The sequence below is a fragment of the Chionomys nivalis genome, chromosome 6 (genome assembly GCF_950005125.1).
Source record: "Chionomys nivalis chromosome 6, mChiNiv1.1, whole genome shotgun sequence".
In the NCBI taxonomy this organism is placed as follows: Eukaryota; Metazoa; Chordata; class Mammalia; order Rodentia; family Cricetidae; genus Chionomys; species Chionomys nivalis.
The window spans coordinates 1,314,038-1,341,474 of record NC_080091.1 but is presented as its reverse complement, the minus strand read 5'-3'; the positions used below and the strand labels follow the sequence as shown (position 1 = coordinate 1,341,474).

At 49.0% G+C, this 27,437-nt stretch overlaps 3 protein-coding genes across 8 annotated transcripts; 1 reads left to right on the top strand and 2 right to left on the bottom strand.

Annotated features, from left to right (window-relative positions):
• Positions 1-1,494: 1,494 nt before the first annotated feature.
• Positions 1,495-13,669, bottom strand: Ndufa7 (NADH:ubiquinone oxidoreductase subunit A7). Of its 5 annotated transcripts, none has more exons than XR_009057230.1 (4): positions 13,565-13,620; positions 12,257-12,456; positions 7,990-8,139; positions 1,495-2,314 (listed from the first exon to the last, which is right to left on the bottom strand). XR_009057230.1 is itself a non-coding variant. In XM_057771030.1 (4 exons), the coding sequence occupies exons 1-4, from the start codon at positions 13,613-13,615 to the stop codon at positions 2,229-2,231; spliced, it is 357 nt and encodes a 118-aa protein (XP_057627013.1). In that variant the 5' UTR covers positions 13,616-13,669; the 3' UTR covers positions 1,495-2,228. The 5 variants fall into 5 exon arrangements, 4 of the variants coding, with proteins under 4 accessions (XP_057627013.1, XP_057627016.1, XP_057627014.1 ...); XM_057771030.1 differs by having other exon boundaries at positions 1,495-2,319; positions 7,990-8,154; positions 12,407-12,456; positions 13,565-13,669; XM_057771033.1 differs by having other exon boundaries at positions 7,990-8,154; positions 12,407-12,456; positions 13,565-13,669.
• Positions 13,670-13,752: 83 nt separating this feature from the next.
• Rps28 (ribosomal protein S28) lies at positions 13,753-15,304 on the top strand. Its single transcript, XM_057772716.1, has 4 exons — positions 13,753-13,811; positions 13,903-13,950; positions 15,002-15,139; positions 15,229-15,304. The coding sequence occupies exons 1-3, from the start codon at positions 13,773-13,775 to the stop codon at positions 15,122-15,124; spliced, it is 210 nt and encodes a 69-aa protein (XP_057628699.1). The 5' UTR covers positions 13,753-13,772; the 3' UTR covers positions 15,125-15,139; positions 15,229-15,304.
• Positions 15,305-15,510: 206 nt separating this feature from the next.
• Positions 15,511-27,227, bottom strand: Kank3 (KN motif and ankyrin repeat domains 3). 2 transcript variants are annotated; one of them, XM_057772509.1, is made up of 11 exons: positions 27,186-27,227; positions 21,241-21,300; positions 19,248-20,501; positions 19,061-19,160; positions 18,742-18,933; positions 18,568-18,652; positions 17,958-18,174; positions 16,655-16,800; positions 16,372-16,572; positions 16,197-16,292; positions 15,511-15,725 (listed from the first exon to the last, which is right to left on the bottom strand). In XM_057772509.1, exons 2-11 carry the CDS (start codon positions 21,272-21,274, stop codon positions 15,696-15,698), a joined length of 2,355 nt encoding a protein of 784 aa, XP_057628492.1. In that variant the 5' UTR covers positions 21,275-21,300; positions 27,186-27,227; the 3' UTR covers positions 15,511-15,695. The 2 variants fall into 2 exon arrangements, with proteins under 2 accessions (XP_057628492.1, XP_057628490.1); XM_057772507.1 differs by lacking the exon at positions 27,186-27,227 and adding an exon at positions 23,082-23,294.
• Between the last annotated feature and the right edge of the window lie 210 nt (positions 27,228-27,437).

Below are 27,437 nucleotides of genomic sequence, written 5' to 3'. Positions count from 1 at the left end.
TGAGGCCATACGGGAACTCCTACAGCCTCAGAGCAGAGACTAAGGCAGGAACATCAGTAACTTCAAAGACACCCTAGGCTACTTGGTAAGTTCCAAGTGGGGACTAAAGATGGAGCTCAGTGACAGAGTATATGGCAAGCATGCACCAACCTCCTGCCTCCCTTCCCAGCATCCTATAAACCAGGAGTAATGGGGCTGGAGAGATGGCTCAGAGGTTAAGAGCACTGACTGCTCTTCCAGAGGTCCTGAGTTCGATTCCCAGCAACCACATGGTGGCTCACAACCATCTATGATAAAATCTGGTGATCTCTTCTGGTGTGCAGACATACATGCAGGCAGAATGATGTATACATAATAAATAAATCTTAAACAAACAAACAAAAAACCAGGGGTGAGGGCACATACTAGTAATCCTAGCACTGAAGGGGCAGAGGCAGGAGGCTCTAAAGTCCCAAGGCTATCCTCAATACAGAGAACTTGAGGCCAGCTTGGGCTACATGAGACCCTGTCTCAAAAAAAAAAAAGAAGTAAATGCCAGGGCTATGCAGGAAAACTGTTTTGAAAAAGAAAGAGAAGAAGAAGAGGAAGAGGAAGGAAGGAAGGAAGGAAGGAAGGAAGGAAGGAAGGAAGGAAGGAAGGAAGGAAGGAAGGAAGGAAGGAAGGAAGGAAGGACCGACCAATATGAACGGCCCCTGGTCCAGGAATGAGCATAAATCATTCAAGACAGTTCCTAGCCCCAGAAAGAACCTAGACCTCTTTCTCACAGAACTCATAAGTGAAATTTCATCAGTCATTAAAATTTTCAATGCCACATATTGCCTGGGGCCTTTAGACGCCCTCTGGTTGCCTTCCCAGTGATCTCTGACATTGTGACCACTGTTCCTCTCCCTTTTCATCTTCTTTCTGAATCTAGCTTGTCCTTTTCCCCAACCAACTCTATCACCTACAATGAAGCCTGCAGCTGTAGCACCTGTAACTCACTCTGGAGCACTGACACCACTTTCTCCCCTTGCTCTCAGCTTCCACAGGGTTGAGGTTTCAGCGCTCTATCACCGCCCTTTCTTACGACAGTATCTGTCTGTTAGTCTGAGACAGGTTCCCAACCTATAACCCAAGCTACCTCAGCCTCCTAAGTGCTGGGGTTACAGTCACGCACCACCACACTCAGCCTCCTGAGTGCTGGGGTTACAGTCACGCACCACCACACTCAGCCTCCTGAGCGCTGGGGTTACAGTCACGCACCACCACACTCAGCCTCCTGAGCGCTGGGGTTACAGTCAGCACCACCACACTCAGCCTCCTGAGTGCTGGGGTTAGAGTCACGCACCACCACACTCAGCCTCCTGAGTGCTGGGGTTACAGTCACGCACCACCACACTCAGCCTCCTGAGTGCTGGGGTTACAGTCACGCACCACCACACTCGGCCCGGTGTTTTGGTCACACGTTTTTATTCTCTACCTCAGGATCTACAGACCTGCTTAAGAGTTACAGGGTCATTCCACAGGACAACAGTGATATTCATCTACTAGCTTACTGAGTACAAAGATTATAGGCATAGACCAACAATACCCACTAAGACCTCATCTTAAAAAGGTAGGCTGCCAGGATGGCTCACAGGTAAAAGTGCTCGCTTCAAAAGGCTGACACCTGCCGGGCGGTGGTGGCGCACGCCTTTAATCCCAGCACTCGGGAGGCAGAGGCAGGCGGATCTCTGTGAGTTCGAGACCAGCCTGGTCTACAAGAGCTAGTTCCAGGATAGGCTCCAAAACCACAGAGAAACCCTGTCTCGAAAAACCAAAAAAAAAAAAAAAAAAGGCTGACACCTGAGTTCCATCCCCAGAACCCAAAAACGACATGCAGTAGCTCAAGTCTATAATCCCATCACTCCTACAGCAGGGTGGGAGGAACAGACAGCAGCACTGCCCAGAAACTCTGCGGCCAACTAGCCTGAATAACACAGCATAATAAAAACAAAACCCTGATGCAACAAAGCAGAAGAAAACCAATTCCCAAAGTTGTCCTCCCACCTCCATACAGGCTGCAGCATGTATTCACACCCTCCACAGACAGTAATAACAGATCAAATCAATAAATACTAAGAAAAGACAGAATGGAAATAATGCGAGCTCTGTATTTGTTATAAATTAGGTCACACTCTTTCCAGAGGAAATCCAAGGCGGAAAAGCAGTCGGATGGTCCTGGGGGACCAAAGTAGCCTTGGGCAGTGTCACAGGTACGGCTGGTCCTTGGACAGCTCCCACCTCTTCATTGGAGGAGCAGGCGTCACTGCCTTCTTCTCAGTGGCTGCCACAGCTGAGCTTTAAGAGAAAAACAAAACTCCAGTTAGAGCTGGGTCTGCAAAGAACACTGGAGGAAGTATTTTTTGTTTATTTGTTGGAGAAGTATTTTTTGTTTATTTGTTGGGTTTTTTCTTAATTTTAATTTTTTATTGAAAATGTATTTTTTTCTATACAATATACAACAGCTTCCTCATCTCCTCCTAGATTCTCTCCACCTCCCCCATCCATGCCTTCTTTCTCTCTTTATAAAACAAGCTGGCAAATAAAGAAAAACAATGAAAGGAAGGAAAAGAAAAACACATGTACACAGGCACACACAGAAACACACATAAAACACAAAATCAAAAACCATAATATATAAGCAAAAAAAAATGCCAAAAGTATTATCAGACAATCTCCAAAAATACCACTAAGTTTGTTTTGTGTTCACCATCTACTGCTGTGTATGGGGACTACCCTTCCTTTGCAAGCAGTTGTCAACTGGAGACAAGTTCTAGGTTAAGAACGGGGGCTGTGTCCATTTCCCATCTTATGTGGGACCTCCTCTGGTCTGAACCTGTGCAGGCCACATGCTCCCAGTCTCCGTGGGGTCCTAGGTATGTCAGTCCTGCTATGTCTATTAAGCACTGTTTCTTTGGTGTCCTATATGGCCACTGGCTCCCTCAGTCTTTCAGCCTTCCCTTCTGCACAGTTCCCTGAGCCTTGGGGGAGATATTTGAAGAAGGCATCCCATATAGGGCTGAGTGTTCCACTCTCTGCACTGTCTGATTGTGGTAATTCCCTTTGTAAAGGTGGTCATGCCCACCCCGGTACTAACACACCGACTGAGCTTCTGGACATGGAGCCAGAGGGCAAAGAATGCCCAATCTTGCCCCCCGCCCAATGAAATCCCTTAGAGGATCATCAGATGCCTGCTGGGAGCTGGCAGGGGCCATGAAAAGAAGCTTCAGTCAGCCTACCCTAACTGCCAGCCCAAAACCCAGCCTTGAATAGCTCAAATCTCCCTTCCTACTTGTACCCCAATGTAGACAGACTCAAGAGCAGAATGCTATGTGTTAGGTCCCAAAGAAACCTAGGATGAATAGCTGAGGTTCCTAGTAACTAACATATAAAGCCCACGTTGGAGCCAGGCTCCCTGGGCTCCTCTCAGCATCTCTACCCTAAACCTCTCCAGCCCGAGCTTCACTTCCTTCCCCCCACCTTTCCTTTCCTATATGACCCAGTTATTTCTGCCAAGCACTCTTCTGGCTCCACACTCTGGGTTCTCCTCCCTCTCTTGGTCCCTTTTTTTTTCCTCTCTCTCTCCTCTCATGGCTCAGTCTACTCTAGTTCTGTACCTTCCCAGATGCCTCTGGCTGAATACTCCTCACATCTACAATAAAAACCTCCTCCTCAACCATATGTCCCTCATCTTCATTCACCGCAGAACGCTTGTCCACTCTTCTTACCACACAGGCACAGCACTTACTAGTGACACAAGGCCAGCCCTTGAGCTGGTGGAGCAGAGTATGAAATGTAAACAGACAACCAGACTGGGCTACACAGAGTGGCATGAACCTATAGTACCAGCTACTTAAAAAGAGTCTAAAGCAAGCAACTAGATCTCTCGAGTCCAAGAGTTCAAGGACAGTCAAGACAAAATAGTAATGTGTAATTACTATTATCTAGCTCTTAAAAATAAAAACACAAGCTGGGCATGGAGACTCATGCTATGATGGCAATTCTTGATTGTCAACTTGACTATATCTGGAATTAACTAAAATCCAAACGACTGGGCACACCTGTGAGGGATTTTTCTTGATTAAATCATTTGAAGACAGAAGACCCACTTCTAAACTGGATCTTTGAGGTGGGAAGATAAACTTTTAATGCACATCTCTGGAGATGGGACAATCTACCTTTAGTCTGGAACACACCTTCAGCTGGCAATTTATATAAGGACACGGAAGAAGGAAGCTCTCTCTCCACCTGCTTGCTCTCATTAGCAAATCTGGTGTTAGAGCCTCTGTCAGGATTCTGATCTCTTCTGAAGACCAGCTGAGACAGCCAGCCTCATGGACTGAACAACTACAGTGTTTCAGCCCCCAGCATCGTATGAACAAGAGTAGCAGCTATCCCTGCCAGCACTTGGGAGTGGAGGTAGGGAAATTATGATTTCAAGTTCTCAGCTACATAGTAAACAGAAAGGCAACCTGGACTACATGAAACTCTGTCTAAAAAAGTAAAATAAAATAGAGACTGATAGCTGAGGAGATGGCTTAGTGGGTAAAAGTGCTTGCTGTGTAAGGCTGACAATCTTGAGCCCTAGAACCCACATAAAAAGATGTAAATGGTGGTATGCATCTGTAACCCCAACAATCCTATAGAGAGATGAGAGGCAGAGCCAGCTCATGGGTCAACTAGCCTTCAGCACACAACACAGCACAGCAGGAGAAACAAACAAAACCTTGCCTGAACAAAGTAAAAGGAGAGAACCAACTCCCAAAAACTACTCTGACTTCCACACACTCTGTAATGGATGCACCCGTTCACTCTATCGCTGTCTCCTCTCATCTTATCCCCCTCATACACATACATGCATGTAAACTTTTTTGTTTATTTGATTTTGAGGCAGGGTTTTTCTGTGTAGCTCTGTCTGTCCTGGAACTCGCTCTGTAGACCAGACTGGCCTGGAACTCACAGACTTCTGTCTGCCTCTGCCTCCGCCTCCCAAGTACTGGGATTAAAAGTGTGCACCACCATAACCGGCCAACTTTTTTTCTTTTTTTAATGTAGGGCTGGAGAGGTGGCTCAGCAGTAAGACAGCTTACTGTCCTTACAGAGAGAACTCAAGTTCAGTTCCCAACACACACAACAGGTGGCTCACAAGAACGTGAACCTCTACAGGGAGAGCTGATGCCTCTGGCCTCTGGGCATATGCACAGAACTACACATGTTATTTAAAATAATAAAAATGAGTCTTGGGGCTGGAGCATGGGCTGTTCTTCCAGAAGACCCGGGTTTGGTTTTCACCACTCACAAGGCAGCTTACAACTGACTCTAACTCCAATCCAGTTCCAGGGAACCAGATCCCCTCTTTTGGCCTCTGCAGTTGCCAGACATGCACGTGAGGCAAAGACCTATTTGCAGACAAAATATCCATACACATAAAAGTAAACAGTTTTTTTTTATAAAGTAATCAATATTTTTGTTTATTTCGAGACAGGGCTTTTCTGTATAGGCCTGGCTGTTCTGGAATTTACCCTCTAGACCACAACAGGCAAAAAAAAACCTTAAAGAGAAAAGGCTGGGGAGTACCGTAGGACCTCAGGGTGTATGTATGAACTAGGCTGCTGACCTCGCTAGGCATTATTTCTCAGCTCTGCAACGTTATTAGGAATCAAGTATGGCTCATTAAGGAAAAGTGATGGCCAAGAGACAAAGTATAATGCACATCCTCTATCTTTAATCAACTTCCCTTTGTGATCTCAGAACCAGTATCTCACTCTGTGTGTGGCTGTGTCAATGTGTGTGTGTGCACATGCATGTGGAATCTCACGTGTCATTCCTCAAGCAGCATCCCACCTTTCCCTTGTTTGGTCTGGAACTCTTCTCGGCACGATAGCCAACAGACCTAGGGATCTACCTATTTCTGTCACCACAGTGCCGAGATTACAAATGTACATCTTATAATTATCGTCTTTTTCCCCATCGATTCTGGGAATCAAAACCAGGTTCTGCAAGAACTTTACCAACTGAGTCATTACCTCACCATCTTTTTTTGTTTTTTTTGTTTTTCAAGACAGGGTTTCTCTGTGTAGCTTTGGAGGCTGTTCTGGAACTCGCTCTGTAGACCAGGCTGGCTTCAAACTCACAGAGATTCACCTGCCTCTGCTTCCCGGGTGCTGGGATTAAAGGCGTGCGCCGCCACCACTGGGCTCAGCATCTTTTTTTGAAAAAAATAACATTTGCAGGGCGATGGTGGCGCACGCCTTTAATCCCAGCACTCAGGAGGCAGAGGCAGGAGGATCTCTGTGAGTTCGAGACCAGCCTGGTCTACAGAGCTAGTTCCAGGACAGGCTACAAAGCTACAGAGAAACCCTGTCTCAAAAAACAAATCAAAACAAAAACCGTTTTAGGAGTGTGGGGAGGGTACAGGTCAGTACACACACTTATGGCAGCAGAGGGCGCTGAATCCCCTGAAGCTGGAGTCACAGGTTGTAAGCCCATCTACACGGCTGCAGAGAACAGAGCTCTACCTTCTGTTCCTCTGCAGGAGTATTATAAAATCTTAACCACTAGACCATCTCTCCAGCCCTTTTTGTTGGGTCTGTCGGTCTGCTTGCTTGCTTGCTTGCTTGTTTGAGACAGGGTCTTACTATGTAGTCCTAGATGGTCTAGAACACAAAACGTACCCCCAGGCTGGCCTCCAACTTGTAGCCATCCTCAAGCTCTGCCTATTGAGTACTGGGATGCAAGGTGTGTGCCACGGCAGCAGGCCTCAACACCTCATCCTATTTTTTTCTATGTGTATGGGTATATCTGCCTACATGTATATGTGTATGTATGTGTACCACTTGCGTGGTTGGTACCTGGGGAGCCAGAATAGGGCACCAGATCCCCTGACACTGGAGTTAAGGAAAGTCATGAGCTGCTCTGGGAACTGTACCCATGTCCTCTTCAACATCAACAAGCACTCTTCAGTGCTGCAATATCATCAGCCCCCATGCCTCATTCTATAAAACAAAACAAAAGTGGATAAACACAGCAGAAGAGGCTGGCTTTAAAGACAGGAAAGGGATGAAGGAAGCAAAAGCCAAACAAAAAGACTGGTCGGTTCCAAGTCACCTTCCTTACAAAGGCTAAACCTGAAGGGACTTCTTTATCGTGGCAGCTAAAACTGGTTTGCCAGGGAACTGGCTGTGATCTTTCACCTGTTTCTCAGAAGGCTGATTAAACAATCTAAGCTTCACATAAATGTCTGTTCTGTCTTGGCCTGCTGGATCATTCCAGACTACGGCTTCCTATGAACCTCATGTAAAACCACTGTCATTCTCTTTTAATAAAAGATACCTGAAGACAGGGTCCAAATAGTTGGTTTTTTTTTTTCTCTTGGGTTTCTTTGAGGTTCTTTTATCACCATCATTTTTGGATTAATTTATTGAGGTTAGGGGCATGCCATCGCACATGTGAACAAGTCAGAAGACAATCTGCAGGCACCAAGTTTCTGCTTCCAGCACATGGATGGATCCTGGGGATCAATCTCAAGTCATCAAGTATCTTACCCACTCAGACATCTGACCTGCCCCTAACTATAACACCGCAGCAAGTATCTTACCCACTCAGACATCTTACCTGCCCCTAACTATAACACCCAGACTAACCTGGAATTTGTAAACTTCCTGTCTTCACCTCACCAACACTGGGATTACAAGCATACTACCAGGTCTGACTTTTTAATGTGGGTTCTGGGGATGGTCTCAGTACTTACGAGGCAAGTAGCTTACTAAGTGAGCTGTACCCTCAGCCCTGGCCTGAACTCCTGATTTTCTTGCCAGTCTCCTGAATACAGGGATCACAGGCTTGTCCAACCACACCTACATGATAAAATGGGATTGTGCAAAGCACCTTTCCACTGCAGGGGAAGAAAGGGTAGTGGCAGAAGGGAATGCTGCAGAGTCCTGGGCAGAGAACACTGAGGGTCCTTACCTCTCAGCTGTTTTGCCCGACACCAGAGCCTTCAGTGAAGACATGATGACTGAGGGAGGCACAACTTCCCGCCGGCCATCACGAGTGCAGTAGTAATTGTTAGACAGCTTGTGACTGGGGCCCACAGGCAGCTTAGGAGGAGGCTGGGTCCTGAGGAAAAAGATGCTGGCATTGAAACAAACCTTCAGTTGCTCTCACTGTCATAACTCATTTACAAGACAAATCAGGAGCTACAAAGCAGGTTGCAGGCCAGAAGCATGTCTTGGTACACTACATGAAAAGTCTCCCAACAGGCTGAGGAAGGTGCTCCAGCCCTAAGTCTCTATAAAGGGCCCTTACTGACATTCCCAAGACAGAGTCCTAGATGTGCTCCTATCCTCAACACAAAGCTTAGTAGCGACCTTTCCTCCACCTCAAGGTGCTCAGGAAATCAGAAGAGAGCAACCCCCCTTTCCAGCAATTACATTCATAACACTGAGCCACAGTGCCAGAATACCCGACTGAAGTGACTTCCCTGAGCTCCCATACCCAAGGCCAGGTTATAGACCTTGTAAGTTTCCTATTATCGCAGGAACCCTTTGAAGAGTCCTGCTGGGATTAAGGCTTACTGCTCAAAGAACACCTTGCCCTGGGAACCCGTCCAAGTCCCTGCACTTCCTGCCACTGTGTAGTCTGCGGCCAACATTCCCTGCAGAGTTAAGTGGAGGGCTGTGTGGAACAAAGCTCAGTCCAGCCTCGGGTTAAACTCTGGGCTTACCGAGAAAGCTAAAGCCTTGAAAAGAAACACGGAGCTTCAAACAGAGAAATTTCTTGGGACAAAGAATGGATGATCATAAAAAGTTTTGAGTTTAATTTATTTGGCCATATTGTCAAACAGCATTTTTACCTGGCAATTTTAAGTTCTTAAAAATTTGAAAGCCTGGGGCTGGAGAGATGGCTCAGCGGTTAAGAGCACTGACTGCTCTTCCAAAGGTCCTGAGTTCAATTCCCAGCAACCACATGGTGGCTCACAACCATCTGTAATGAGGTCTGGTGCCCTCTTCTGGCCTGCAGGCATACACACAGACAGAATATTGTATACATAATAAATAGTTTAAAAAAAATTTGAAAGCCATTTTATTTTTTAAATAAGAAACATGTCAGTGTACTTGAGAGTTGGAAGCAAGAGAATCAGTTAAAGGTAATTCTACACAACATGAGTTCCAAGTCAGCATGGGCTTCATGAGACTGTCTCAAAAATACGGAATACAAGGGCTAAAGAGTGGCTCAGCTGTGAAGAGACTGCTATCCAATCCTAAGGAGCAGAGTGCAGATCCCAGCACACACATAACAAGCAGGGCATCCCACAAACCCAGCAGCCCAATGCCTTCTCCTGGCCTCTGCATGCATACAGGCACATCCCCTTACACATGTCCGGACACATGCACACGTAAAATAAAATCTTCTTAAAAATTTTTGTTGTTTTGTTTTTGTTTTTGTTTATTTGTTTGTTTTTTTTTTTTTGACAGGGTCTCTGGCTGTCCTGGAATTCTATGTAGACCAAGACTGCTGGCCTCAAATTGTGAGATCCACCTGCATCTGCATCTCAGTCCTAGGATTAAAGGCCTACATCACTATGTCTAGCTTAAAATTTCCTAAGATTAGGGGTTGGAGAGATAGCTCAGTGGTTAAGAACACTGTTCTTCCAAAGGTCCTGGGTTCAATTCCCCCAGCACCCACATGGCAGCTCACAACTGTCTACAAATCCAAAATCGGACACACATGCAGGCAATACACATAAAATAAAAAATAATTTTTAAAAAATTTCCTAAGATTAGCTGGGCATGGTAGTATATACCTATTATCCCAGTACTTGGGAGACAGAGTAAGGCAGATCTCTGAGTTCTAGGATACCCAGGGCTACACACAGAAACCCTGTCACAAAAACAAAACTTTTTGTTGTTGTTTTTTGTTTTGTTTTGTTTTTGTTTCTCAAGGCAGGGTTTCTCTATGTAACAGTCCTAGATGTCCTGGAACTCACTATGTAGACCAGGCTGAACTCGAACTCAAGAGATTTGCCTGTCCCTGCCTCCTGAGTGATGGAATTAAAGGTGTGTGTCACCACTGCCCAGCCAAAAATATTCTTAAAATTAAAATAGAAAATGTAAGATAAAACGAGAAATATAGCTGGACACTGGGTGTACCACTGTAGTCTCAGTACTCAAAAGACCAAAATAGGAGGAAGGTCCAGAGCTCAAGAGTAGCCTAGCCAAATCAGTTCCAGGACAGCCTAAGCTACAATCCTAATACCCTGTCTTCTGAAGAGAACAACGGGGGCTGGAGAGATGGCACAATGGTTAGCACTTGTTCTTGTAGAAGTCCACGGTTCAATTCCTAGCACCCATACAGTGGCTCACAACCATTCGCAACTCCAGATCCAGGGGATCTCAACACCTTCTAGCTTCCAAGATATTGTATGCATGTGGTTCACAGCCATAAATGCACATAAAACACCCACACACAAAATAATACTTAGAAAAAATCTTTTAAAGAAAAATAAAGCAATGGCCAAGCATGACTACCTAAATTCAATCTCCAGGACCCAAAAATGGCAGGGGAAAAACCTACTCCCACAAGTTCTCCTTTGGCTGGGCAGTGGTGGCGCACGCCTTTAATCCCAACACTCAAAAGGACAGGAAGGCAGAGGCAGGCGGATCTCTGTGAGTTCAAGGCCAGCCTGGTCTACAAGAACTAGTTCCAGGACAACCTCCAAAGCTACAGACAAACCCTGCCAAAAAAAAAAAACACCTTTTCCTCTGACCCACACACAAAATAAATGAATTTTATTTTAAAAGGAAAAAAATGACAATTTAAAAATTCTAAAAGGACAAACAAATGTGAAATTTATAATTTGCCTGAAGAACATATATGCTAAACCATAGCTTTATCATCTGTATACAGCAAAGTAAAAAGAACCAGTTGTCTAATGCCAGACCCAAATGAATCACTAGAGGGCGCCCTTATCCTAGAGACGCTGTCAGTTCCTGGCCTGTAATCCTGGTACCTGCTGAGCCATCTCCCAGCCTGGGTTATAGTGTGTTCCAAGCCAACCAAGACTACAGTGTAAGACCCTGCCTCTGGACAGGCGTAGTCACACAAACCCAGTGAACCCAGCATGTGGCAGGCAGGAGATCAGAGTTAGAGACCAGCTCAGGCTAACATATAAAGACCTGTCTCAATTAAAATACAAATTAATTAATAAAAAATAAATAGATAAGGTGTATCCTGTATTTACTTCCTGCAATGTTTCTCCCTCCCACACAACATCCACATAATAAAGATAGGAGACTACTGACATGGCTCATTGGGTAGAGCACTGTTGCTCTTGCAGAAAACCAGGATTTGATTCCCACAAGGCAGCTCACGACCATCTCTCTGCTCCAAATGATCTCATGCTTTCTTCTGAATTCCACAGGTACCAGGCACACATATGATACACATAAACTCAAGCAGGCACAACACTTAAACACACATACATGCACACATATAAAAATAAATCTAAACTATTTTTAAGGAAAAAAGATGAGGATAAGAATTTAAGTGATAGTCCAGTTGATAAAGTATTTGGCATGCGTGAAGCTGCCCCCAGCCCACATCACACTGGTGTGGTGGCACATGCCTGAAATGCCCGCACTTGAGACAGAAGCAGGGTCGTGAGTGTAGGGCACACTCTGGGCTACTTGACAACTCTGAGGCCAGGCTGAGTGCTCGGTTTCAGAAGATCCCCTAGGCTTCTGCTGGGTTTTCAGAGGGGCTCATTCTGAAGCCAGCAAATTGAGGTGGGGGCCTGTGAGTGCTAAAGCCACCAACCTCACAAACCAAGAACTTTCTTGCTTACACTGACATCCAAAAGTCTGAGGACATGGCAAAGATTTATCAAAATAAATGTGTTCAAAAATCAAGACTGGTCTCTAAGTGACTTAAAGAAATGACTTAGCCCACCTGGGTCTCATTTTCTCATTAGTAGCTTGAGAACATAACATTTTAAGTGTAAGGTCACAATAAAAATTGCAAATCTGCCCAAGATAACAACAAATAATGTAATCTATCTCCTATTTCAAGGCAACCCAGTGAAGTTAAAAGTAAATTTCTGCTTTTACAGCGTGGCAAGAAGGCTCTCTGCCCAATGCTCCAGGGGAGTTCAGAATAATAAATATGAGGCTGTTTTCCACGTGTTTGTTTTTCAGACAGGGTGTCACTATGTAGCCCTGGCTGGCCTGGAACTCACCACATAAATCAAGAGGCCTTGAATTCACAGCAATCAGACTGCCTCTGTCTCCTGAGTGCTGAGCTTAAAGGTTGTACCACCACGACCAGCCTCAGATTTAGGTGTGGTGGAAGGACATGGTGGGGCTGGCAGCAAGCAGGGCCTGCTCACCGCTTGGCGATCTCCTGGTAGCGCAACTGCAGCTTCGCCTGCAGGTCTTGCTGTGGGAAAAGGAGAGAAGTCAGGCTGCTGGGAAGCTCAGGATTGGGGTGGTGAACAGGGGTGGCCAGTCAGGATTGGATACAGGCCCTGCAGATTAAAAGAAAGCTGGGGCAGTGGCTTACAGAACTTTACTGCTAAGTTTCCGAGTCTTTCCAAGATCTAACTTTAAAAGCCTCCTCCTTTTGAGACCAGTCTGGTCTACCAGAGCTAGTTCCAGGAAAGGCTCCAAAACTACAGAGAAACCCTCTCTAAAAAAAAGAAAGAAAGAAAGAAAGAGAGAGAGAGAGAGAGAGAGAGAGAGAGAGAGAGAGAGAAAGAAAGAAAGAAAGAAAGAAAGAAAGAAAGAAAGCAAGCAAGCAAGCCTCCTTCTTGCTGGGCGGTGGTAGTGCACGCCTTTAATTCCAGCACGCGGGAGGCAGAGTTGGGCGGATCTGTGAGTTCGAGGTCAGCCTGTACGACGAGACCTAGTTTCAGGACAGGCTTCAAAGCTAGAGAAACCCTGTCTCGAAAGAAACCCAACAAAAAACAAACCAAAAAAAAAGCCTTTCCTTCTCCTTTTATCTACTTTATATATGGGTCAATATACTAAACATTATGGGAAATCTCACTTTCTCTGAAGAGCCAGACGCCTAAATAGTCGCTAGCTGACCTGCAGTGCTGAATATGCCTCCTTTCTTGAACCCTAACGTAAAAGGCGTAGCTACCTCCCCGCCTTTTGTCCCTCTCCAATCTCCTGTCTCCCAGGAGCTGCCGAAATCTACAGCTTCCCTGACCTCTTCGTTTTCTTCCGAAACCTAAAAACTCGTCCTCTACTTTTCAAAATAAGAAAAAGCTACGGCCACAAGACTCAAAAAGCTATGATACGGGGACGAGAAAACTCCGGGACTGAGTGAGACGTGGGAGACAAGTAAGGCAGGGAGAAAAGGGCGGAAAAGGCGGGGCAGCAGGAAGCTGAAGCCAGGCGATCTAAAGCCAAGGTATGCGGACAAGGGAATCCCAGGAACAGGACCTTGAGTTCCTGGACTCCCCCACTGAGCTAAGGAGATGTGGACTCGGGGGAACACAGAACCCAATCCTTTCTGGCCCCAATCGGACAGGAACACGCACCCCAGACGCCCAGTTCCGCAGCTTCTGGATGATGCGAGTAGCGGACGCCATGTTCCTTCCGCTCTGAAGGACGCTGGTGACGACTCTGCCCCAGGACTGCTGGGTAGCGCGTGCGGCCTCGCGAGAGCGGGAGTAGGGCGTGGTCGAGAGCGTGTTATAAAATCGCTCCCCTGTTCACGTGACCCCTCTCCGCCTGATCGCCGCCATCATGGACACGAGTCGCGTGCAGCCCATCAAGCTCGCTAGGGTAAGAGGTGACTGCGGGTGTTTAGAAGCCTGGACAAAGGAGAAGGAAGGAAGATAGGTCTGTCGGTCTAACGGCCTGTGATTTCCTGCAGGTAACCAAAGTGCTGGGCAGGACCGGTTCGCAGGGACAGTGCACGCAGGTGAGCGCATGGGGACACCCGGCAACTTCCTGGGGTCTGAATCCTCCTCAATATTCAGTTTGCTGCTGGACTTGGTGACTTTTAATCCTAGCTAATAGGCTCACTGAAGATAGGACTTGGTAGCCACCCTGGATACGCTAGTGAGACTGTCTTTGAAAGTTTTATTTTAAAGAGATGGAGTGGGCGGGAACTATTGTAGACTTGCTTGACATACGCAATACCCACAGACTGAGTACTGCACCTAACCAAAAACTAGAGCGATAACCCATGTCAGCAATTCCAGGGGTCCTAAGACAGGAAGCTCCCTAGGAGTTCCAGGCAGGCTTAGGCTACAGAATAGGTGAGATCTAGTCCCCCACAAAGCTGGGACACGGTTGGTAGAGCACTTGGCTAGCGTGCAAGGAAGGCTTGGGTCCCCTGCTCCACATAAACCAGAAATGGTGCAGAGGCCGTCCTGGGCTAGAGATGCCTTGACTACTCTCCTGGGGGAAAAGATTGGTTTATATCCAGGATTTCCATCCTAGTCCTGAAGAGACTGCGATACCTATTTCTGTGCCAGCCCGACATAGTCTAAGTGGCAGGCCCAAAGATATAATCCTAAACAGTGGAGGTGGGGAGGGGCTGTGTTATCTCAGCAAAAAAGACAGGCTGAGCTAAAGACTAGCCAAGGTTTACAGAGTGAGACATTGACGTTTTTTTTAAAGACCAAAAAAAAAAAAATTAGGCATGCTGTTGCCCACCTGTCACCCTAGCAGCTGAGGCAGAGGCAGGCATTCAAGATCAGTCAGAAATTTAAGAGCCCTCACTTTAGAGAAGAAAAAAGGCACGCCCCTTTAGTGCTCTGGGTTACCCAGGAGCTCACCGACCTTCAACAGCCTGGATGTGCAGCTTGTTTACTTAGGTTCCGATGTAAGCCCTTTAATGTCCCAGGCTCTTGGTGGCGGGGGATAGAGTATTCAGAGATGGGCGGGTCAGGCTCCCCTAGAACTGGGGAGCCATCTTTCCGCCCACTAGTAACTAGCAGCACCTAACCCTTCCGACGGGTCCACAGGTCCGCGTGGAGTTCATGGACGACACCAGCCGCTCCATCATCCGAAACGTCAAAGGTCCCGTTCGAGAGGGAGATGTGCTCACCCTATTGGAGTCGGAAAGAGAGGCTCGGAGGTTGCGCTGACTGACCTTCCTGCTGGTGGGTACCTGGCAACCCTTGGGGATGACTGCTCCTTGCTGGGAGGTGTCAGGAAAGGTTCTCTGTCTAATGCTTGGGTCTGTTTACAGGGTCCTGAGTATCCACCACTTGGCCCATGGTGACCTGCGACTATTAAATAAAACATTTGTATTGTTTTAACGCTTGTCTGGGTTGTCCAGTTAGGGTTTTTTTTTTTTTTTTAATTTATTCCCCCTCTTGTACCTAGGCTGGTCTAGAACTTGGAATCCTTTTGAATGTGTTTTTTCAGGGCAGTGTCTTTGGACCATTCACTCTTTGTGCACTCTGAAAGCCCCTTCCATAGGTGCTTTGCAGATGGGGTAGACTGACACCCACGCAAAGTACAAGTTCAGTAGAAATGCTTTATTGGGAACGGTGTTTTATGGAGTGGGTAGAGAGCTGTATCATCACTCCAGCATCTGCACAAGGTGCCCTCCTGTGATTCAGAAGCTCAGACATGAGAGGAGAGTGTCTCCTGCAGTCCAGGTAGAGGGTAGCAGCTGCTCAAAGGAGGTTGGGTCATTTGTCACTGCATCCCTTAGCTGGGTGTGCCTGGGGGAGGCTGGCCCTAGAGCAAAGAAAGAGGTTCTGTAGACGGGAGTTTTAGTCATGGGAAAGGGAGGTAAAGGATGTAAAAACAGGAAACATCCCATTTTATGTCAGGGTAAGAGTGGGGTGGGCCCAGCTAGGTAAGTAGTCATGAAAATGCCAGGGATAACCCAGCACTTGCTGTCGGATGCTCTACCCATAGGGTGTGTTCTCCTAGGCACACTTCCTTGTCACCAAGCCTCCAGGTTTGGGGCTGGAGCTCTTTCTCTTCTCCCTACAGCAAAGGGCTCCTTTCCCAAAACAGGTAGCTAGGCTATCCCTTTCATGTGTGTGATCCTAACCTAAAGTTGTGTGTACCTCGGTTTTGTTAGTTAAGCATCAAACAGTCAGAGCTTTGTGGTATAATGCAGGCAGAGGTTTTCAGTCTTTGTTCTTTAGGAAAAGCTTCTGAACGTCATTGGCATCTGTATTTCTTGGGGACCACACTTACCTGAAAGCCATGGTTTGATGTCAGGTGAGCATGGAGCAGTGCTGCCACCTCATCCTGTTCAGCCTCCAGTGCAATGGCCAGGGCACTTGTTCCCTCCTGGGAAATAATATGACATTAAGTCCTTGGTCTATAGTGGAACACAGCACCACTACTCAGGCCCTCACTGGTGGCTCACATTGTCTAAGATGGTTAGGTCACAGCCTGGCTGGGCCAACAGCAGCTGAACTGTATCAAGGCGTCCGTACTCGCTGGCACACATCAGTGCTGTAGCGCCATCAGCATCTTGTACGTTGACATCAGCCCCACATTCCAGCAAGGCAGCTACCATGTCCTGATGGCCGTGGCTGATGGCTAGCATGAGGGCTGTCTGCCCGGTCTGGAAAACAAGGGAAAGAGGTTTGAAGGTAGGAAGTAACACCATTTTATCCACCCATTGTGAGTGGGAGTGTTATATGCACCTGACTAGCCTTGGCATTGACATCACCCATGCTGAAAAGTCTCTTGACCACAGTCATGTCTTCCTCCTCCTGCCCTAGAGAAGTGAGGGCAGCCAACATGAGTGCAGAATAGCCGGCTCTATTCTGGTGATTGACATCACAGACTCCTGCGAAGAAGAGAGGTCTGTCACTTCAAGCATCAGATGCTGATTGGTTGGGGAGATGGGGCATTGTTGGGTCCTGCATCACAGATGGTGGGTGAGCATCTGTTGTCAGTTTTTGAGATAGCATCTCATAGCCTAGGCTTCCACCTCCTCAGCACTGAGACTGCTGGGCAAAACTACCAGCTGAGCTACATAGACCCAGCCCTACACCCTGTGCCTTGTCTCAAAAATCAGATTTTTTTTTTAATTCACTGACTAAGGGGGTGGTGGTGCGCACCTTTAATCCCAGCACTGGGGAGACAGAGGCAGGAGGATCTCTATGAGTGTGAGGCCAGCCTGGTCTACAACAGCTAGTTCCAGGACAGGCTCCAAAGCCACAGAGAAACCCTGTCTCACTGATGTGAAGTTAAATGAGACTAGCAACTGAGTGAGCAGAGTAGTCACACCTGTTCAGGTGTGTGTGTGCTGCCATGGGGGGTAAGATGAGGCAGGTGAACAGAATGGCTTCATGATAGTCAGAAACCTAAGCAGTGAGTAACCCTCCCCACCTTGGGGATAAACAGTGGGACCCAAGAACTCGGGAAGCAGTCAGGCATGGTGGCACATGTCTTTAATCCTAGCAGAAACAGGTGAACCTTTAGTGAGTTCAGGCCATCCAGAGCTACATAAACCCTGTCTCAAAAAAAAAGTGCCAGACCTGGAGATTGAGGAATACAGTATACCCAGGGAGGGGGTGTAAGTTGAAATCTCTGGTTTCAAACCTGGGTGCCATTGTTCAGGGGTAGAGGAGCTGACTCAACAGCTGAAGAAGATAAAGTGAGGAGACCAAGACAAAGGCACAAATTTGAGGCCAGCCAAGGGCCATACAACAAGACCTTACTTAGGTCTGGGTGTTCAGAGGGGTTAGAGCACTAAATATCCCCAGTACCCTCATAAAGCTGAGCACTGTGGCACATGTCTGTAACCCCCAAGGCTGGGGAAATGGAAACAGGTGGGATTTGCTAGACAAACAGCTTCAGGTTCAATGGGAAGTTTTTTCAGAAAACACCCAATGTTGGCTTCTGGCCAAGTGAACAGCAATGTAGCCACTCAGCATTTTTCTGTGCCCCTCAACAGCACTAGCCTTCACCCACCCTGGACCTCTTCACAAATTCCCTGACCTGTATCCAGTAGCAGGCTGGAAATGGCCAAATTCCTGTGAGACACGCTGTAATGCAGAGCTGTGTTTCCATTGCCATCAGCCAGGTTCACCACATGAGCCAGCAGCTCAGGCCCCAGGCTCTTCACCCCTCGAAGCACCCCTGCCACAGGTTCAGCCTGAGAGCACTTTTGGCTGGACACTCGAAACCATTCCTGGGCCACAAGGCGTGCTGCACTCTGGTAGGGCAGGGGCAAAGAAGGTATCAGTGCAAAAGAAGGGGGTGTGAGAGAGACCTCTGGTGATCTTGGCAAGCAAAGCAAGACCAATGCTTTCTAAGTAGAGGGGTTGAACCACACCCTCTTCAAGAAGGAAATATAGTCAGTAAGGTTCCTAGACTCAAAAAGGTTACATTCTGGGGAAATAGAGGACTACGTGAGTGTAGCAGTGCGTACCCACTTGCTCTTTAAGTTTCGTGGAATAGGTCCGGAGCTCTGATCTTAGAGCTGTGGGTGGGCAGTCCAAGAAAAGGTCAGAGCTGTCCTAGAAGGTAAGTATCTAGGCAAGAGCTCTAGGAAACCCTGCACTCCTCATGAAGGATGTCAGGGAGGAGAGGTAGGGCCCACACTCACGCCATCCCTGGCAACTCCACGAGGCCTCATGAGCTGTCGATTCAGAGCAATGCATGCCTCCCTCAAACGCGGGCTCAGTTCACACCTGCCAGGGAGGCCAGTCTAGACTCAGGGTCCTGGGCCACGGTGACCAGGAGAGGGTCCCTGCAATGCAGACCTTTGAAGAAAGCTCACCTCCCTTCTGTCCCTGCCTTCGGCTCTAGCTGTGCCTCAGGTTCTGAGTCTTGGTCGTTGTGGGGGCCAGGAGTTCCAGCGTCAGAGCCCCCACTTTCATCGCCTGACCCAGAAGAGCTACTCCTGGGGAGTTCCGCAACGCCATCTTCATTGTCACTGTCACTGGCATCCTCGCTGGAGGAGCTCTCATACCTGGGAACAGGATGGAAGGCATCTGCTGAGCCCACTGACTCAGTCAAGAGGGCTGTGAGCAGAGGGGCAGAGCTGGGATGAGCCTGTGTCCCTGTGGATGCTATCCTGGGAAAGGGTTTGCGCTCACTCTCCATTGAGGACCCCAACGAACTGCAGGCTCTTGGGTCCCTGACTGGACTGGGCACCTGGAGTACCATCTTTTTTCTTCATGATGGATTTGAGGATGCCTGGCAGGGAATCACATAAGGGCACCACTGAGTTTGACTTCAGCGACCTGGCAGTTCAGGGCTCAACCAGGAGTCAAGGAAACTCACCAGCAGGGGCAACCTCCTTGTCTCCAGCCATTGGTCTGGGCTGGTTCTCCACTGAGAGCTCCGTCTGCGTGGTCTTCTCAGTGCAACCCAACTGGGTCTGGGTGGCCACCTCTCGAGATTGAGGCCTGGCCACTGCAGCCTCGTAGGCCCCCTCCAACTCCCTCAATCGACCCCGCAAGAGTTCGCTCACCCCGCGCTGATGCTCCAAGCTGGTATGGAGCAGCTCCAGCTCACGCTCTGCAGCCTCAGGTAGCCCCAGCAGCTCCTCGGTCACCCACGTGTCCACCTCAACAGTGTCAGGGACCACCTCCACTCCAGCCTCCCCTGTCTCAGGTACTGCCTGGGCATCCGCCTCTCGGGTCTCGGGCACGACTTCGGTGCCCGCCTCCCGAGTCTGGGGTTCCCCATCGGGTGTCCTAGACACCGGGTCGAGGACCTGCAGAGCGCCTTCGCTGCGCCTGGCAGCCAACCCGTCGGGATCGTCAGCCCGGGGGCTGGCCCTGGAGCGGACTCCGCGATCTGAGGTGGCCAGACGTTCGGTCAGGCGCCGAAGCTGGGAGAGCTTGTCTGGGCGCGCCTCGGCCTCCACTTCTTGCTCCGGCTGCTCGCGCCCGGCCAGTAGCCGCGCCTTCTCGGCGCGCAGCGCGCGCACCTGCTCCTGCAGCTCGGGCAGAGCGCGTGCCTGGTCCTCCAGCTCGCGCAGGCGCCGCAGAGCCGCGGCCATCTGCTCCCTCACCAGCTGCAGCTGGGCAGGGCCGGGTGAAGCAAGGGCGGGGTTGGGGGCGGGGCTGCTGCGGCCCGACCCACGCGGGCTACGCGTGACCGCACGGGCCGGACTGAGCGCGCGATCCCGTGCCTGTGCCTGCTCCAGTCGTCGGCTGGTCTCCAGGAGCGTGTGCTCCACGCGCGGATTGCGCGAGAAGGAGCGGGGTGACAGCGGAGGTAGCAAGAGCCCCGAGAACGCCCCAGGAGAGAGTGCGCCCGACGCCCCGCCGTCGTCACTGGCCAGGGATTCGCTGGAGGTCCAGGCGCCTGGGCTCCGCGCCCCCGTAAGGCCAGTTCGGGGGGGCTGCGGGCGGCGTGTGTGCCGGGGGCCTGGAGCTCGGCGGGAGGCAGGACCGCGCTCGAGTTCTTCCACATACTTGAGGAAGTCCAAGTCCAGGTGGAAGCCATAAGGTGTCTCCACCGAGTAGGGAGAGCTAGGGCTGCGAGCACTCCCAGTGGAGCCTGGATACAGGCGTGAGCCACCCAGGTCTGTGGAATAACAAGGACATGGAAAGGGAAGAGGGGCCAAACTGAAAAGCACCCAAAAAGAGTGAACAAATGTGTTCCCTGCCCCCCTGCCCCAGTGATGCACCTGTATAGTTGCCATTGAGCACACCCGAGGCTTGCAGGCACATCTGCGCTCGGATGGGCATGCAGTCATGTGTATTGAGCACACCCACTAGGTGCCAAAACTTATAAACTTGGGATAGTAAAGAAGACAATATCAGGGCCCTCTTGTTAGCCGTAAATAGACAATCATTTCAAATGAGTTTCAAGACAACAATACACTATGAAATACAGAACCACTGCAGAAGCCAACTTTGGCTCTTATGTCAGGAAAGATTTCCTGTGACAGGCACTTAAAAGATTGAGCCCTTCATAACAAGGAGGAAGCAGCTGCAAGGACAGAAGATTCCAAGAAGAAAAATGGCCCATGGAAGACACTCGAGGGAGGGGTGCTGAAGAGTGACAGTTGGATGGAAGTCAGGAAGTCCAGGATGGCAAAAAGAGGGCGGGATGGGCAGAGGGGCCTCTAGACCACCATGGGGGTGGGCATTATTTATGGGGCGTGTCATGAATGGGTTTTAAATAAAGTCATGACATTGGCTAGTAGGATTCTGGGAAAGGCCGTGTGGCCACGGTGTTAATAATAAAAGGGAACTGCTGGCCATGTCCATATATACACAAAAGCACCCAGTGGGGATCTGGGATCATTCTGTACACTCACCAGGCGGGTTCTGATTCAGGACAAACTTGGCCATGTTTCCTGGAGTAGCCACCAGACAGCCTGAAAAATGTCCCCCAGAGAAGTAAGGGTGAAAATCCAGCCTTGTCCCTTGGTTTGAATCTGATGTTCGCTCCAACACCATTGAAACTTTGAGCATTCTTCCACCTCACCCATTCCCAGGCTCTCCTCCTCCCTTCAAGACCCTTGGAGATGTTGATGCTACTGAAGGAGCCCAAGACTTGGTGCAGGCTACATAAACGCTCTACCACTTTTGCTTTAAGACAAGGGCTTGCTAATCATAATCCTGCCTCGGCCTCCCAAGTTCTAGGAGGACAAGTCTGTGCCACCATGTGTAGCTGAAATTTGAAGTGAACAAAGTAGGAACACCCAAGTTCCAAGTCTAGGAAGGCAGAAGCAAGAAAGACATCAAGCAGAGAAAAGTAAGAAAGTCGAAGTTAGCCAGGTGGTGGTGGCGCACGCCTTTAATCCCAGCACTCGGGAGACAGAGGCAGGCGAATCTCCGTGAGTTCGAGGCCAGCCTGGTCTACAGTGCGAGTTCCAGGACAGGCATCAAAGCTACAGAGAAACTTTATCTTGAAAAAAAAAAGCAGAAGTATTTCAGGCTTAAAATCTAGCACTTTAGAAAGCTGGTAATAGAGAATCACAAGTACAAGCCAAGCATAATGCATAATGGCGCACGCCTTTAATCCCAGCACTTGGCAGGTGGATCTTGTGAGTTCGAGGCCAGCCAGGTCTGCAAAGTGAGTTCCAGGACAGCCAGAACTACATAGTGTGACCTGTCTTTAAAGGGAAAAAAAAAAAACAAGTACAAGGTTAACTTAGTCAATGTCCTAGACAGATGCTCTCCGTCTAGACAGATGCTGTCCGTCGTTTAGACAGATGCTGTCTCAAAAAGTTAAGGCAGAACTGAGGGTGTAGCTCAATGGCCAGTGCTCACCTAGCGTTCTCCAGGTAGTAGGTTCAGTCCCCAGTAACACACACTCATTTCTTACATTTTTCTTAGAGAAATGATAAGATGTAAGTGGGCATTGGAACTTTAAGCAAGGTTACTTGCAAACCCCTTCAATAAATGATGGACAGAAAGTGTAAGTCTAGATAGCTCAATGATGCAACCGAGGAAGAAACGTGTCCAGTACAGTGCTCCAAGGCTCTGTTCTTGGCTTGTGGGGCTTTATAATGGAAACACAAACCCCTAAGAAGACAAAGAGTCCAGAGAGTGTGATTCTTCAGGTGACAATGGAGGTTAGTAGGTGAGGGTCTAGAAGCAGGGGTTTGGCTCAGTGGTGTATAGCACTTGCCTAGCATACACAAGGACATGAATTGGATCACAGCACCACCAAAAACATGAATGAATGAATCCTGGGCTGGAGATACAGTTCACTTGGTAAAATGCTTGTCTAGCATGCTTGAAGCCCTGGTTACTGACTCATGGTGCATGCCTGTCACCGGAGCACTTAGGAGGGAGAAGCAGAAGGATCAGGAGTTCAGATCATCCTCAGTTAGAGAACTTGAGGTCAGACTGGAATACATGAGACCCTATCTCAGAAAAGTGGGTTGGAGAGATGGTTCAGCAGTTGTTATTCTTGCAATTGACCCATGTTCAGTTCCCAGCACTGGAGAGCTCACAACCACCTGTAGTTCCAGTTCCTGGGGATCCAACAGTGGCCACTGAGGACATGTATATACTCATGGTCCACATATGTACACTCAGGTACTTATACATATAACAAAACATGGATAAAGGAAGATAGAAAAGGGCTAAAGAGTTCAGAGTGATTGCTACTCTTCTAGGGGACCCAAGTTTGGTTCCCAGCACTCACATGGTAGCTCCCAACTTCCTCTAACTCCAGTTCCAGTCAATGCAATGCCCTCTTCTCGCCTCATCAGGCATCAGCACATACATGAACTATGTACATAAATACAGGCAAACACTCCTAGACATAAAATAAAATTTTAAGGAAGGGAGCAACAAGGAAGGAAAGAAAAGAAAATCCCAACACTCAGAAGCCAGAGCAAGAGGATATTTGTGAATTTCAGAACAACTAGAGTCTCGAAAATCAAAAACAGTTTAGGGAAGGTGTGGCTTCAAGACACTGCACTGGTCTAGCATGCATGAGGACCTGAGCTCAATCCTCAGTCTCTCTCTCTCTCTCTCTCTCTCTCTCTCTCTCTCTCTCTCTCTCTCACACACACACACACACACACAGAGAGAGAGAGAGACAACAGAATGATGGGATAATGGAACTTCAGAGAACGCTTATGAAAAGCCTCCACGGAGTCAGAAAGTGGCTCAAATTGACTGCCTGCTGTATACTCTCCCTGATTAACCCCAAAAGAATTCTGCAACATATATTATTGTTCATGTTTTACAGAGCAGCCAGGCAGATCTCTTTGAGTTCAAGGCCAGCCTGGTCTACAGAGCTAGTTTCGGGACAACCAAGGCCACACAAAGAAACCCTGTCCTTGCAAACAAACAAAAAGGCAAGAAAACGTTTAGCAGATCAGTTAAGTCCGTTGCCTGGGGGGGGGGACGTTTCAGATTAGGCTCTGTCCACTTTCTGGGGACCCCTTAGTTGTAGTGCCAGTCAAGCTGTTGACTTTGAAGCCTTCCAGCAGGCAGACCCAATCCACCTTCTGGCTCACCACCCCTCTGCTCCAACCAACTAAGAATCCAGCCACTCTTCTCTCAGCTTCTGGTATTCCGGATGGCCACTGTGTGCCAGACATTACTAGCTGTTCAGCACCCATCAGCATGCCTAACACATCCCCCTGTCCACTACTTCAAGCATCCCCTTTTGCTCTCTGAGCCTCCTGTCTCCGTCCTCCCCCCAATCTGAGGCTCTGAAGTCCTCCTCCCCACCCCAAGCAGCTGTTTCCTGTCCCCTCACACCGGCTGCAAGGGGCAGGCTGGCAGGTCACCGTGGAGGACAGCCAGTGCCTCTCACGGCTTTGTTTTCAGGAAATTGCCAGGGAAGAACCGGTTTTTGGAAAAAGCCTGGAGCAGTGCTCAGGGGTCTGGAACTGCCTTTCACACAGTTGGAGTGTGATTCTGTATAGCCGGTCCCCTCCTCCAGTGACCTGGCCACATCCAAATCTAAAGCTATAGTACAGAGAAAACAGCTGCAGGTCATTTCTAAGACCCAGGCCAGCTGGAACAGCCAGACCCAGGGGCTGCACTGAGGGCTGGGTGGGTATTAGTAGGGTGGTACATAACAGTAGGATTATTGCTGATTGTTTGCAATTTGGGTTTTTTAAGGCTTTTAAAAATGTTTGTCTGTGTGTCCGTGTGTGAGTATTTGTCCCTGGAGGCCAAAAGTTATAGATCCTCCGAAGCTGAAGTCAACATAGATGCTCAGTAGCAATCAGACTGCAAGAGCAGCTCTAGCTCTTAACCACTGAGCCATCGCTCCAGCCCCACTGGTTTTCTGTTTGCTTTTGTTTGGTTTTTGAGACAGGGTCTCCGGAAGCCTCCTATGTTGTTGAGGGGGACTGTGAACTCGACCCTCCTACCTCGGCCTCCTGAGTGCTAGAATGTGCTTCACCACACCTGGTTGAGCAGTCTTGGAGATGGAGCACACGGCTTCATGCATGCTAAGCAAACACTCTAGTGACTGAACCACAGCCACAGCCTCATTTCTTTCCTCTTTTTCCCTCAGTAGTCTATGCACATCAGCCTGCGCCTTCTACAGTTGGTCCTGAGGTTATCGCTAATCCCTCCCCACCGTACAGACGGAGAAACAGAGGTGCAGAGCAATGAAGCTATAAGCTGTATCCCAAAAGACATGCATGGGCCTGCAGGGTTGAATCCATGTAGCTTGTTCAGATCTCTGTATTAGCGACTACACTTGACTGTTTTCGGGGGGGGGGCACATGTATGCCTCAACACACATATGAAGGCTGGAGAGCAACTGTGAGTCAGTGCTCTCGACCATGTGGGTACCGAGGCCTGAACTCAGACTTACAGGCAACTGTCATCTCACCAACCCATTTTATTTTGTTCTGTGTTTTGTTTGCTTGTTTTGAAAGTTTGCGGGTTTTGTGGTTGCTAGGGTTTTGGACTTTTTTGTTCTGTTTTGTTTGTGTTTGAAACAAGGTCTATGAAGCCAGGCCAGGCTGGCCCTGAACTTACAGAGCTTGTCCTGTCATTGCTGAATATTGTCCTGTTTGCTTTTTGTTTATTTTATCTTATTTTATATATTTATTTAAGACAGGATCTTACTATACAGTGCTAGCTCACCTGAAACTTGCTATGTAAACCAGGATGGCCTCAAACTAACAGAAATTCTCCTGCCTCTGCTTCTGGAGTACTGGCGATTTCAGGCATGCACCACACCATGCCGGGGGGCCTGTTTATCTATTCATTCCAACTCAAATTTTCCTGCTTCAGCCTCCCACATGCCAGGATTTCAGGCATGCATGGCCACACCCAAAGGAATGCCTGTTTTTTCTTTATCTGTCCCTCCCGGGCTCCCAGTCCCTCCCGGGGCCCCCAGTCCCTCCTTCCCATGCTGAGGATGAAATTTAAGGCTCAAGCATGCTAAGTGAGTTCTCTACCACTGAGTTACACCACCAGCCCTTTTCTCTTTAATTACACTTTATTTTTTTTGTGGGAGGTGGGTGGGTGCAGATATGTCACAGGGTGAGAGTGGAGGTTAGATGGCAATTCTGTGGAGTTACTTCTCTCCTGCCACCAAGTAGATCCCACGGACACAACTCAGGAATGTTAGGGATGACATCAAGCACCATGACTGACCAATCCATCTTGCTGATCCCTAAGACTCTTTACTAAGTTGCCCTGAGTTCACTCTGTAGCTCTCAGGCAGGACTTACCTTTCAATCCTCCCACCTTGACCTCTCCTGTAACTGGGGTTATAGGCACTTTTGGAAAGATTCCCTTCCCCTCCCCAGAAATGGCAGGGAACCTGAGCCACTTACTGCTCACCCTCCCATCTAGCTCCAGTCAGCGCAGCAAGAGCCCTTGATTGGGGAGTAGCGAGTGTGCTGGAGCTAGCCCCCACCTAGACTGCTCCACATGCCAGTGCCTCCCGGAGTGGGGCGTGTAGCTGCCCTCTTCTCTCCCACACTGCCTGGCTATCAAAGCTAAATCCAGATCCTCTGCCTGAGGACCCCCTCATTAGGACATCAGAGCTGAAGCCACGGCGCACGCCCCCACACCCGCCCCTGGAGCTATTTCGGAATACAGAGCTCTATCAGGAAACCTGAAGGTTGGGAGACAGAGCACACAGTGCGCACCCGAGGTCCTGAAGAGGGTATGTCTTCCTGACCTAAGACTCTGATGATGGCACCGGTTAATGTTGGGCCGGGATTCTCAGATTCATGACGTGGGATGCGGGTAGACCATGGTAGAACAGGGATCCTTGGTTCATCACACACACAACCCTCCCCAAACATACACAACCAGGTCAGATTCGAAAAGACAGGGCAGTTTCCTACAGGAAACTCCGCTGGGCGGTTCCATCCGCTACTATTGTCTATGGGTCCGGGGGGCCATCCGTGCCTCCCTCCAACACCGTTTCCGTATCACCCGCCCCCTCCACCTCCCTGCAAGAAGCACATCCCGAAAGAGCCAGTCCCAAGTCCTCAAACCAACTCTGGAGAAGGGTCACTTAGGCATCTGGAAGATTCCGGTGAGCACAAGCTCCCCGTTGGGTCCTGGATGGCTACGTGGCGACAATCTGCTCAATATAGCGCTCCCCTCCCGGGCTAGACTTTCATCTACCTGGGGCTCCCAGTGTCCGAAGAATCACCATTACAGGACGGGGCGCCCACCCCGTCGCAGAGCACAGAGCCCATAGAAGGGACTGAATGAACCGCGTCTCCTCACTCCCCCCCCCCCCCGACACTTGTGTCCTGAATTTCCCCTCTAGGACCCCCATAGGGATCCCGGCAAGTTTGGACATTACCTGAATCCGCAGCCCCGGCCGCGCCCGCACAGCACCCGAGCCCGCCCCTTCGAAGCTCGGGCCGGGTTATCAAGGCTTTCACCCCTAACTGATGGCCATTTCAGCCAACCAGAACTCGAATTTGACAGAACTACCCAATAGTATGGCAGAGTGGGTCGTCTGGGCGGGGGCGGAGGTGGGGACGCGCCAGGGGGCGGGGCCTACAGTAGTGATCTGCGAAGACGGAGCCCTAGTGCTGCCCCAGCCACAGCA

Excerpts from the sequence above, each read along its gene's own strand:
- Ndufa7 (XM_057771030.1), bottom strand. The coding sequence starts at position 13,615 with ATGGCGTCCGCTACTCGCATCATCCAGAAGCTGCGGAACTGGGCGTCT. Across the intron at positions 8,155-12,406 it reads TACCAGGAGATCGCCAAGCG|CATCTTTTTCCTCAGGACCC; the intron begins GTGAGCAGGCCC and ends TTTCAATGCCAG. Across the intron at positions 2,320-7,989 it reads TCGGGCAAAACAGCTGAGAG|CTCAGCTGTGGCAGCCACTG; the intron begins GTAAGGACCCTC and ends TTTCTCTTAAAG.
- Rps28 (XM_057772716.1), top strand. The coding sequence starts at position 13,773 with ATGGACACGAGTCGCGTGCAGCCCATCAAGCTCGCTAGG. Across the intron at positions 13,812-13,902 it reads AGCCCATCAAGCTCGCTAGG|GTAACCAAAGTGCTGGGCAG; the intron begins GTAAGAGGTGAC and ends GATTTCCTGCAG. Across the intron at positions 13,951-15,001 it reads CGCAGGGACAGTGCACGCAG|GTCCGCGTGGAGTTCATGGA; the intron begins GTGAGCGCATGG and ends ACGGGTCCACAG.
- Kank3 (XM_057772507.1), bottom strand. The coding sequence starts at position 23,145 with ATGAGGCGAGAAGAGGGCATTGCATTGACTGGAACTGGAGTTAGAGGA. Across the intron at positions 19,161-19,247 it reads CAAGGAGGTTGCCCCTGCTG|GCATCCTCAAATCCATCATG; the intron begins GTGAGTTTCCTT and ends ATTCCCTGCCAG. Across the intron at positions 18,653-18,741 it reads AAGGCAGGGACAGAAGGGAG|GTGTGAACTGAGCCCGCGTT; the intron begins GTGAGCTTTCTT and ends CCTCCCTGGCAG.